Raw genomic sequence first — 12010 nt, 5'->3', positions numbered from 1 at the left:
ATTCAGACATAGAGTTTGAAAATCTGCCCTGACTCTCTATCAAACAGCTTGTTTGTGTTTAAGATCAACCGAGGACATTTATATGTGTGTGTCCTCAGTGTTTCTTACAAGGCAGCGGCTCATTGATGAGCGCTCCGGTAGCTGGAAGCTCTCTGACGATCTCATTGTCGTCTTCATTGATGTCCAGCCAACGGCCACATTCAAAAGAATATTTCTCCATTGTCAGGGTTTTGAGCAAAGTGACCTGCAGAAAGTCACAGCCTCATGTGTCATCATACATATCCTCATCTCTGGTTCATGATCTAACCTTCAGACAATGAAAACTGAAGCAGTGACATTAACACACATTTTCCAAATTAAAGTAAGATAAAAATAAGTTACTTCCTAGTACCGTATACTCGTCAAACCAAATTGATTGCCAAGGTTTTTCTGAAAGCTTACAGTATAACTGAGAAACAGATTTCTTTCATGCGAAACATTTGCATTGCAGCCTTATTTACACATACACTTTTCTCTATTACTGAGATCAGGTGCAAGATTAAACTCTAATTCAGTGTCTAACTTAGTGCTAAGAGGGGACACGCTACAACAGACTGAACAGCTTACAGATCAGACACAAAGAGCAAGAGGGTCTCACCTTCGCTAAATGCCAGCCAGCGAATGGAGATCTCTTCTCATGCCAGATGCGCACTTTCAGCAGCCTTCCGATGTCTGGCATTTCAATCTACAGTGATAATACAGACAACAGATATGATTCCTTAGGAACTTAGTGTAGATCAGTGTGAGAACTTAACAGTGGAAGACACTGTAATGTGCCCAGTTAAGCAGATGAGCAAAGGCTTACCATGAATTTATCAAGCTGGCCCTGTTCAAAACTGTCTGAGTTGTTTTCCAGTTTGATCTCGTCAGACTTGCCCTTTTCTCCATAGATCTGCAGAAACACCTGGGCATCTGTCCCTGCCCCCTTCACATCCGATGTCCAAATCCACAGGGACCATGGGTACTCTGGAGTAAAAGAAGAGTAGATTTGATAGTAAAGTAGGCTAGTCTAGTTTAATTAGAAGCCAACATATACTGTAGATAGATATAAGTCGATTAAATGGAACTTGAATTCTATGTGGTAAAGAGAATATGAGTGATTTGAGATATATGAGTTTAATAAAGCCACCCACTCTTCTGTTTTTTCTGCCTGAGAGAGACCATCTCGTACAGCTCCCTCTCAATCAGTCCGTCCCCCTCGTCCTCGTCCAGCCACTTCCCGCACGGAAATGTCTGCTCAATGCCCGTGAACGGACAATATATTACCACCTAGAAGGGAAACGGATGCTTAATGAGTGAATGACACTTTGAGAATCACTCTGTTAGCATAAACAGAGGTGTAGTACCTTTTCACAGTACCATCCAGCACCAACAGCCCCGTTGTCGTGCCCGATGGTGACCCTGCTGAGCGGGCTGATCAGTTCACAAATCTGCACGTTGAAAATGTCAATGAGACCACGCTCGAAAGCACCACCCTCCAGGAAGACTTTGCCGCTGTTCTTTAAGCCCTTGGAGCCGTGCATGACCATGTGGATCTTGGAGTTGGTGCCCGCACCCCTCACATCTCCAGTCATCACTTGTACATTGTATACGATTGCTAAGTAGATGCAGGAAAATACACCAAAAAATATTTGTATCCATGATTTATAATGGAATGAGATGTGATAATAGCCTGTGACAATATATTCTTAGAAATCAGCATATATATCCTTGGTGTTTGTTTTGAATTGTGTAGTTGTTTGGTCAACGTTGTAATTCCCTAAAAGAGTACATTTTTTAATTAAATTAAAATTTTCTGCAGTGAAATAGTGGCTTGTGTTGTTCTCACCCATTGGTTGCACGGATCCAACCAACACATCTCTCTGTATTTTGCCATCGCATTCATCCATGGCAAACCAGCGATTAACTGGGAACTCATACAGCTCTTTATTCCCCATGTCATCAATCACTACCTGGGAAGACACATAATGCACCACCATGAGTGTTTTTATGCATGTGTGCACGTCTGTGAAATAAATGATGCATGCATGTGTAGATTTGACATGCCTTATCTAGAAACCATCCAGCTGATGATCCTCTATTGTTGTGGCCAATGGTGATTTTCCTCAGCTTTCCCAGGTTTGGCGCCTCTATCGTAAACTTGTCCTCTGACCCGCGTTCAAAGTTGTCTTTGTCACTGTCTAGTCGTCTCTCTCCTTTCATAACAAACAAAGCATTTTGGAGTAGGAGTCAAACATTGAAATCATATACAGCTACATTATAACAGTAACAATAAATACACAACAGTATTTGTCATGGCTATTGTTGGAGGTTAATAAGAGCCTGTGTCTAGTGATTACTTGATCAGGACAGAACCAGAACAGAAACTAAATCGACTACTATTTTGATATTCAATTCATTGCTTAAGTCAATTATCAAGCAAAAATGCCAAATGTGCTGGTTATAGCTTCACAAATGTGAGGATTTACCACTTTTCTCTGTGTATATCGTTGTAAATGTACTATGTTTTGGTCTGTAAATAAGACAAAATAAGCCAATTAAAGATGTCTCCTTGGGCTCTGGGAAATAAAAATTTTATTTAAGTTATTTAATATATTTTCCAACATTGTATAGACTATGTGGTTGATAAATTAATATAAAAATGATCCACAGAATAACAGATGAAAAACTCATTAGCTACCTGTGTCACCATTCTCTCCAAAGATGTTTAGGAAGACATCAGCATCAGTTCCACTTCCCTTCATGTCAGCAGTGAACACACTTACTATGTATTTATTTACTGCAAAAAATAAATTAGGAAATCAAGAATACAGTGATTTATATAACCAATGCCCAAGAAAGACTAACAGTGTAGTAAATGTTGATCTTTCAAAACCAACTGTCTACCTAGTAGCACTATTCAATCATAATTAGTTGGACTTTTCTATTGTCATTAGACAGGTGCCTTGCTAATCCAGCCTAGGATGCTTTCCAAGTTAAATATTCATAACAGTGTGTGTGTGTGTGTGTGTGTGTGTGTGTGTGTGTGTGTGTGTGTGTGTGTGTGTGTGTGAGAGACCACTCCCTCACAGCACAGTGTCCTCACGTCTTTACCTGATCCTTGGCTTCACAATGTTCTGCTTGACTGACTGCAGGTACTGAAATGTTGGATCACATTGCAACAGAGGACACATGGGCTTCACCTGAAGATTATACTCTGAAGGCATTCAATTTCAAAGTGAAACTGCAGGAAGATCTGTAGGCTATCAGGCACCTTTTTATTACAACTGTCCAGACACATGATACTAACATTGTCAAGTTTCTAAAATGCTTTTTTTCCTGTTCATTTGCCATGGCTATACATTTGTAATTTGGAATATCTAACATCAGTGTCACATTGGTTTTAAGGAGACAGTAACATTAGCATAAGTATTAGAGCTCCTGGTCTTATTAGTTGTGAACTGTTGAGGCTTACGCATATTGTATTTTATCTTAAAACTGTAGTCCCTCTGGTGACATTTCAAACCAAGTGATTTCTCTGCAATGTGGTGGAGGTATTTGGAATTTTAATCAACTGTTATTTCATTTTAACCTTAGTGAACCTTTGTGTCGGCTTTGTGTTATGCGTTTGTCCCAGAGTGACCTACATTTCGGGACATCCATGGGGTTCATGCTGCCCAGCAGGTCCCTGACAAACAGGTTGTCAGCCTCCTCCCGACTCAGCCAGTTGTTGCAGGCGAAATAGAAGCGCAGATGGGGCCGGCTCATGTCGGTCACCAACACCCTGTCCAAGAACCAGCTGGCGTTCATCCCCGTGTTGTCGTGCTCAATCCTGGGGAGTCAACCGTCATAGTGTGACATGAATTCACCCTGCAGGTAATCACAAATGAGTTTTCCACATCACATGCACCAATGCATTTACATTTTTTTTAATTTATTTTAGGTTTTTTGAATTTCTGCAGTGGTAAATACCAAACAATGGAGAAGATGGGGGACGATGAAATACAGCCGCAAGCAACTTGTTTTGACATATATTGATTTAACAACTTTTAAAGCACAAGAGTCACTGTATGTGTTAATAACAGACAGTAGAGAGAAACAGGACGATTCACACAGTAAGGTTCCTGAGCTGGATTACAACCAGATTTAATATTCACAATTTGTTGTACAAATTGTTTGGGAGTAGTTGTGTAGTTGTGTAGATGCCAAAAACGGGCTTCTGCCAGCACTCACACAATAAAGAGAAAAAAACAGCCAAACAGGAGAATAATAGTGCCTGCCAGCCCCCACACAATTAATCCGGACAATTCCAAGAGCTTTACAGCACCGGCGAGTCTCAATTTATGAGTAGCTGCCATGTTAAATGTAGACATATGAGCATATAAATTGTGATAGGCTGCTATAAACTTTAGGACCTGTGGCTAATTTTGAGTAAACATGAGTAGAAACACTCTCCAGTGGTCAGTTTCTAGGTTAGTAGTCTGAATTGCACTTGAGGAGTGAAAAGCCTTGTCTGACTGTCTGATTTTATAATATCTGCTACTACTTTATTGTTGAAATATAATTTGAGTAAATGGATAGATTCACACTCCTCTGGCGATGTCGACAACAATATTGTAGAAGCAATCATAATTTTGGAAGTAGTTGTTTGACAATACAATCAGAACTCATGGTTCACTTACTAGCCTTTTCAGGAGCTTTCAACCATATCACATAATCTTTATCAGTGGATAGAGTTTCATCAGTTACTATGGAGATGGATCCAACATGCGAGATCAGCAGTATCAGTAGTAAAAGAGACAAAAAAAATGCTGGTAAGTGTACCTTAGTTTGGATTATTTTGTAAAAAAAAAGAAAAGAAAAAAAGAAGTAAAACATGCTGGGAAAAAAAGAAACACTCCTATAGTTCTGAATTTCTGAGCCATGATGCAGAATCTCTACTTTTTGCAATCTTTGACTAAATGTATCCTGCTGCCTCATTTCACTGTTCATGTGTAGCGGCTGTGATGTAACTCAGTCTCCTCTGGAGTAAGACACTAACTCCCAACAGATGGGGCTTAACCTTCGGTCACTGGATGAAATCCTTTGATGGCCAGCTGCACAGCTGAAAAATAAGTGAGAAATGTTCCTGTGTGATCCTCTCTGTAAGCTGCTGTGATCCTGTGTGAGGTATACTTAACTATGAAGCATAGACAGTGATGTTGTCAGTGACCCGTAGCTGAAAGAGGCATTATAGGATATATATATATATATATATATATATATAAGTTATCACAGTGAGCGCTGTGTGGTTTTCTGTCACATTGAATTTGCTGTACAGTACCTCAGCTTCTTCAGAGGTCCCACGTTGTGTGTTTTGATACGGAAAACATCTGTCTTGTTCTTCTCAAATGCAGTTCGGCTTCTGTTAATTGAGGAAACATGGAAAATGTCAGAATTTGAGAGAAAGATAACTTGTTTTGTGTGTGTGTGTGTGTGTGTGTGTGTGTGTGTGTGACAGCGAAAGAGAGAGATGCTCTATTTGATTGACAGAGATTATAGGAGCTGAAGAAACAGTCCGGACAGACAGAACTGAACTCTGGAACGGTAAATTACATCTCCTGACTGATTCGGCTTAGGGAACTCTGGTGGGCTCATGGCAGTTGTATAATCTGAAACTCTCCTGAGGCTCGGCCACTTCAACGCTCCCTCCTCCTCATGTACTTCTACCCCTCACAGAGCCGAGCTCAGCCTGTGTGCACAGCGGACCCCCTCTGCCAACCATGGTGAATCAGACACCCTCTTTTCCATTAACAGAGAATACCTGCCTTTGTCTCTGACCCACATCTCCATCCATGCTCATCTCCCTGCGATATTCAACCCACAGACAATGCCAGTGCTCGAATAATTAAAGTGCACGGTGTCATATACTGTCAAAAAACTGCCAAGAATGAAATACTGTCCAGCACACATAAATACATGCCCCTGTTCTCTGTTTCCATGTAAAATCACCTGTAAGACAATGATGGGGAGACATTGATTAAGTGAAAAAGCAAAGCCAATGCAAACTTTGGAATTCATGCAATTTGAATTTGTTGTAATTACAATGAATTTCCAAAGAGTTGCATTTTTAATCTGCTGCGATTGTTCAATCAGGGCAAATATGCTTGGAGACATAAAAAAAAAAAACCTCCCTTATCTGTATCATGTTATAAAGTTGTTATTGATCATTACACAATACAGGCAGGACCTAATATATATCGGAGTAAGGTGAAACTCCTTACTTTGCAATAGGTTTATTATATGACTCATCAAGTGACTCATCAACATCCATGTACTGTATGCTATTTCACCTGCTGAGCAACACTATGGCCACACAGCATGGAGATACTGAATACATGGCATGTTGATATTGTCTAAAGTGGATGAATGAGACCACCACCAGGTGTGGGTGACATGGTCCAGTGTGGCTTACAATACGTTGGTACATCCTATATACTGCACAGGTAACCCTATCAATCAACGTGTGCAGAGATAAAGGGAGCCAACTGCTGATAAGCTCCCCTGAGAGTCATTTGATCATCCACAGAAATGACATCGTGGTCTTCTTTCATTTGCCTCTGAATGAAAAAGAAGACCGGCCATGTCACGTAGTTCCTCCTTACTCCAGATATTCTGTGTCCAACATTTTAAACTGTATAGGGGAGGGATTCCTGCACCACAACCAAACCTTTATCAGTGTGCCGCTGAGGATTTTTTAAGTTTCAGCTTGATACAGTTTTGACAAATGGGTCAAAGAGATCCTTGGTGTGCAAACTGATTTTGTTTTGATTCATGGGCTCTGCAGGCATCAGATTAATGCTGAGCAGGAATGCTCCCCCATACAGTGTTATATACACAATACAACTCAACACAAGGACAGAATCATAACCATCCTTCAAAAGGCTAATTAGAAAATACCTCTTTTCTGTGCTGAAGGATCAGAAAGGAATAGAAAAGGTTCAAAGTTAACAGGTGACATTTAAAAAGTATTAAACGAGCTAGGCTTACTAATTATATGAACTGAAACAGAATGACATCCAATTGACTCTATGTGTCACATACAACCTAATAAGTGAAATAACAAGTTAGAGCAAGTCAGTGAGACCTGATTTAGATCTTACATATTTTTTCATATTATAACACAATGACATCAACATAAACCCTTTTAAACTCACTTGCTTGCCAGGTGAACCTTGGGCGTGATGCCAAAGTCTCCAAAAAGGGTGACAAATACATTAGCATCTGTCCCAGCTCCCTTTACATCACCAGTAATAGTGACCACCTCATACACTGAAAGAGAGAGGAGAGTGGAGATTAGACAGAGGAGAGATAAAACAAAAATGTGTGCCCCATGGTTCATGTTGCAATAAAGATCACAAATCTGAAATAGTGAGAGCATGTATAGGGAATAAGTTATATTAGATCTAACAAGGACTTAATTATTTAAGTAGAAGGTTGAATAAAAGGACAAAGACACAAAGTCAGATCCTCAGACAGTGTCCAATAATCTATAAACATTAGGGAGCATTATGTTTCCTTCCATGCACGGTTGCCAGGGAATTCAATGCGGCGAATCTGCAGCGAATCCATGTCTGGTGTGATATACCAGCCAAGCCTCTCTCACATTTCACAAATGCGTGTCTTCCTCTGGCCAAGCTACTGAGTTGATGGGAAGGTAAACAGGATAAAAACTCAGTAGTCTGAAATATTCGTAACCTAATTGATATCGAAAATAAAATAAAATCGGGAATACAATCGATAGGACCTGGTGAATCGGAATCTAATCAATTCGGAAAATCATTGACGAGACCCAATCCTAATGGTTACTGCGCCCAAGTTAGCATTTAGCTCAGAGCACCACTGTGTCTACGTACAGTAGACTATGCTTGTGACTATTCTTTACTTACAAAAATGCATTATGGTCTGTGTAATCACATTGTGTTTTTTCATTTAACTTTTGTTTCCATGGATCCAATAAGCTGATGACTCATCAGATTACTTTTAATTCCAAACACACAAACAAAGTATCTGTATTATTTGGAGAGGATTTTGAAAGTCACACTTGTGAAACAGCCTGTGTTTGAGTTACAGTAGCAACATTAAATCTTCAGTAGGAGAACAGTCAGCAATTGGCTGTTGCCTGTGACTTAATAGATCGGCCTATACAGTGGTAATTCCATAGTCTATAGTCCTGCTGCATTACTGCACACAAATGTAAACTCTTCTCTCCTGTGGTTATGTAAGATAGACAAAAAGGTATGGGACACTGTCTGGGACTAAGGATCAAACCTAATCAGATGAAGGATACAGTTGTGTCCAGTCTGAACAGAGGTAGACTGTGTTTTTGAGGGGTGGTAAACTGTGTTCACTGATATCCAGGGTGAAAAACATCCATCAAGGAGTGCATAAAGGAACTGGAAGGAGAAGATACATTGAATGAGGGAGACATGCTGAAGAAGCAGAAAGAGAAGACCGACAGATAACTTAAAAAACATTCAAGAGAGGAGGAAAGGAGAGGCAGAGACCTGATAAAGAGTAATTTGGTCGCTCCGATAAGGACATGGATACCTAATTAACAGTGAGCAGAGCTATTAAAGCCAGATTAAATGAGAAAGAGAGACACCTGATAAAATCAGATAGACAATGGCCTGGTAAAACTGTGCCTCGATAAACTCCTTGAGTGTCAGAGGCCTGAGTCAGCCAGTGAGGTATGAAAGACATGTACACAGGCATGTACCACTGCTACTGATGCTAAATAATGATACTTAATGATACATTAACTTTAATCAGCTACTTTATGGTAGCAATTATCTTACAGTGAAAATGCTGGAAAATATAATGAAATGTCACATTGCCAGCACTCTCACTGCCAAAACGAGGGGGGGGGTAAGACATAAAAAGCTTTTAATTTCAGATGTTTTGCGTTTATGGGCAATTTCCCGAATTACAGCACCCAGCACCTCTGAATACAGCGCAGTGCTGTACTTTCCAAATGCACATTTTTGGAAACTCTGTCTTCTAGAAGTTGGGTATATATACCGGTTCTACTAATTTGTTTTATCAAATACGTTTCCCAAGAAAAAAACTTTAATTCCAGAGACCGGGTTGGCATCCTGAGTCCAGTGTGTGGTTGGGATTAGGCAACAAAAGCACTTTGGTTGAATTAAGGAAGAAATGTGGTTTTGGTTTAATGTTATTCCAGATATATACATATACTTCCTGTCTTATGTTGAACTCACTGTCGACTCCTCAATATTAAACCACAATCTTTCTGACTGTAACCAAACCATAAAAATCAATATCATCCCTTACTTGCTATGAGTAGATATTTTGTGTTGTATTGCAGATACTGAAAAACATAGAATAAATTGAGAGTGAACATATGAGCTACATTGAATATGAACATTTTGCTTCTTTGCAGATCCGTTTATTCCCAATTATGTTGTTAAAAAAAAACATAATTCAGGTGGCATTATGTTTCTCTCAAAAAAACGTTTGCTATTGCATAAATACATAACATCATTTCTTGCAGACAGAGTTGTTTATGGTCATGATTTGAGCATGCAGAGCAGTAACAGTGCAACAGAGTAGTCTAAACTGACTGGCTTTTGCAGTGTCTTTCAACTGCAAAATGTTTGAAAGATCAGGAAAAGGTAGCAAATAGACATTTGAGATCAGATTTTTCAAATGATGATATAACCTAATTTATGGTTTTGATTGGAAGATAATGTAACTCATCTCCCACACAACTGAGTAGCTCAGAAGCAAGGTTACATTAAAGTACTTTTAGTAAAAAGAATTTACCGTATCTACCAGCTATGGTTATTCTGTTCGATATAATATTGTTACGACAGAGTAGTTGTCAACATTTACATTGTTCAGGTTGTTGCATCTTGTTTTTTTTACCTAGCTCATAAATCACCCTGCGGTCCCCTTTCCCCTAACCAAACAAAAAAAACTATTTTGCAGCCTCCTGCGAGATCTGGTTCCCCCATTTTAAAACCTCTGATATGCTTTACGAAAGCTCCTCTGGCTCCCGGCCCTGCCTCTGGCCCCGGTGGATCTCTCAGCCCCGTAGTCTGGGACGGCACCCAGCACCTGTCTGCCCCCGAGCTTCTGTTTGGCTCCATTCATGTAGAACATAACTGAGCTTTCACCCAAGAACAATCACAGAGGGATTCCCTGGGGTGCTCCTGCTCGTGAACTAGAGGAAACCTGTATTCAACATTTGACCAGTTGGGACACTCCCAACAGGAAAATACATACGTCATGTAACTGAGACTTACCTGAAATACAACATGTGTGGCTTCTCTGTCAGCTCTACAATGTCAATCCTTACCTTTCTTTTTGTAGTACTCATCCTCATATCCATCAGACGAGTCTGTGTGGTAGTTCAGCAGCTCATTCTGGTAGATCACGCCAAAGTCCACCTGTTTATTTTTGATTTTTTTCCCCTTTTTCTTTTTATCTTCGTCACTGTCCGCAGATCCCTTCTTTGCCTTCTTCTTTTTCTTTTTCTTTGAGTCCTCCTCCTCTTCCTGCTCCTCAATCAATGGCTCCTCATCACCACCATTATTGTGAGACTTCTTTTTCTTCTTTCCATCTTTTGACTTCTTATCCTTGGATCCCATTTCCTCCTCTCCTTCTGGATTCTCTGTGGAGGACTTCTTCTTTTTCTCCTTCGCTCCCTCAGTCACTTTCTCTTTGAGCTTCTCTGATTTCTCCTTCTTGGAATTGGTCGTGGGGTCATTATTGTTCTGCTCACCCTCCTCAGCTTCATTTTCAATCACAGCAACAGCTTCAACATCATCATCTGGTTTCTTTTTCTTCTTTTTCTCTTTTACTTTTACACTCTCTTTTTTCTTCTTCTCTTTCTCTGGGGCCTCCTGATTCTCAGAGCTCTCTGTGCTCTTGTGTTTCTTCCGACTCTTCTCTCCTTTTGTGGTGTCCGCACGGGTCACACCATTGCTCCTCTCCTTAAACTTTGGCTCTGTTTCCTCCACTTCGTCATCAACCTCTTCGGTTTCTTCCGAAGCTGTGGACTTTTTCTGTTTCGACGGCATCTTTTATTCATCCACTTCCCTAGCCTTTAGTTTCGTAAGTGCTGCCTTGAGTTTGTAATGGTGTAAGACAATTCATTTGACCCTTGGCTGCAGAGAGGTCCTGGGATCGTAGGGTTCAGAGCAGCATAGGTGTGTGCGGCTGCAGGTTTACACACTCAGGACACGCAGAGGGTGCAGTGGCTACCTGGACGTCTCCAACTTTGGCAGTTTATGGCCATATGACTAACACACACTACTCATGAAAAATTACTGTCACCTCAGCAGTCACGTGACCCACGGGAGAAAGCCCTGTGAAAAAGGAGCCTTGCACAGAGAACTTATCCTCTTTGCCACGGCACGCTTCATTATTCATGGTGTTAGGATCGCTTTACGGGCCGGGGGAGTCTCGCTTTTACCTGCAGTGACACGCACACAGACAGACAGACGCGTTAACACACACACACACAAACTCTTCCTCCCTTACAACAACTTTTTTTTTTTTTTTTTTTTTAATACTGTAGAACAAAGTGTAGCAATGTGTATAAAGTAAAAGAAACACATGACTGGCAACATACTGAATGTATTTTAAGATTTACCATTGATGATTAAATAATCCTTCAAGGATGTATTTCTTCTATGGCTGCATTCAGCAAACATCGGTGTTCACTTAAAGCAACAGTCCAGCATTTTGAAAATAGGCTTATTTGCTTTCTTGCTGAGAGTTGAATGAGGAGATTAATACTACTTGTGCGCTCAACATGAAGCTAGGGCCAGCAGGTGGTTTGCTTGGCTTAGCATAACAACTTTAAACAGGGGGAAATAGTTAGCCAGGTTCTGTCCAACACAGTCATTCCTTACAACTACAACAACTTCCTTTTAAAAAAGGCCCATGAGAGCGTAATACTGTCTGGAGAAGGAACTGTATTTAA

The 12010-nt window shown here is 40.4% G+C and overlaps 1 protein-coding gene across 3 annotated transcripts in view; it reads right to left on the bottom strand.

Moving 5' to 3' along the window:
• The window catches only part of LOC116062988 (lipoxygenase homology domain-containing protein 1), a 30628-nt gene extending 18623 nt beyond the window's left edge, over positions 1–12005 (bottom strand). The window contains exons 1-12 of one of the 3 annotated variants that reach the window (XR_004895052.1): positions 10379–12005; positions 7215–7329; positions 5342–5422; positions 3666–3850; positions 2720–2818; positions 2086–2234; positions 1868–1991; positions 1386–1636; positions 1173–1308; positions 845–1005; positions 638–724; positions 109–244 (exon numbers count right to left, since the gene is read on the bottom strand). Coding sequence is in view for 2 of the 3 variants with exons in the window: in XM_031317809.2 (XP_031173669.1) it covers positions 109–244; positions 638–724; positions 845–1005; positions 1173–1308; positions 1386–1636; positions 1868–1991; positions 2086–2234; positions 2720–2818; positions 3666–3850; positions 5342–5422; positions 7215–7329; positions 10379–11102 (2248 nt within the window). In the remaining variant the exon portion in view is untranslated. Of the gene's footprint in view, positions 1–108; positions 245–637; positions 725–844; positions 1006–1172; positions 1309–1385; positions 1637–1867; positions 1992–2085; positions 2235–2719; positions 2819–3665; positions 3889–5341; positions 5423–7214; positions 7330–10378 lie in introns of those variants that run through there. The other 2 variants (XM_031317809.2, XM_031317810.2) reach the window with 2 other exon arrangements.
• Between the last annotated feature and the right edge of the window lie 5 nt (positions 12006–12010).

The sequence above is a fragment of the Sander lucioperca genome, chromosome 14 (assembly GCF_008315115.2).
Source record: "Sander lucioperca isolate FBNREF2018 chromosome 14, SLUC_FBN_1.2, whole genome shotgun sequence".
NCBI lineage: Eukaryota > Metazoa > Chordata > Actinopteri > Perciformes > Percidae > Sander > Sander lucioperca.
The sequence above is the reverse complement of the archived record's forward strand: the minus strand, read 5'-3'. Positions and strand labels throughout refer to the sequence as shown.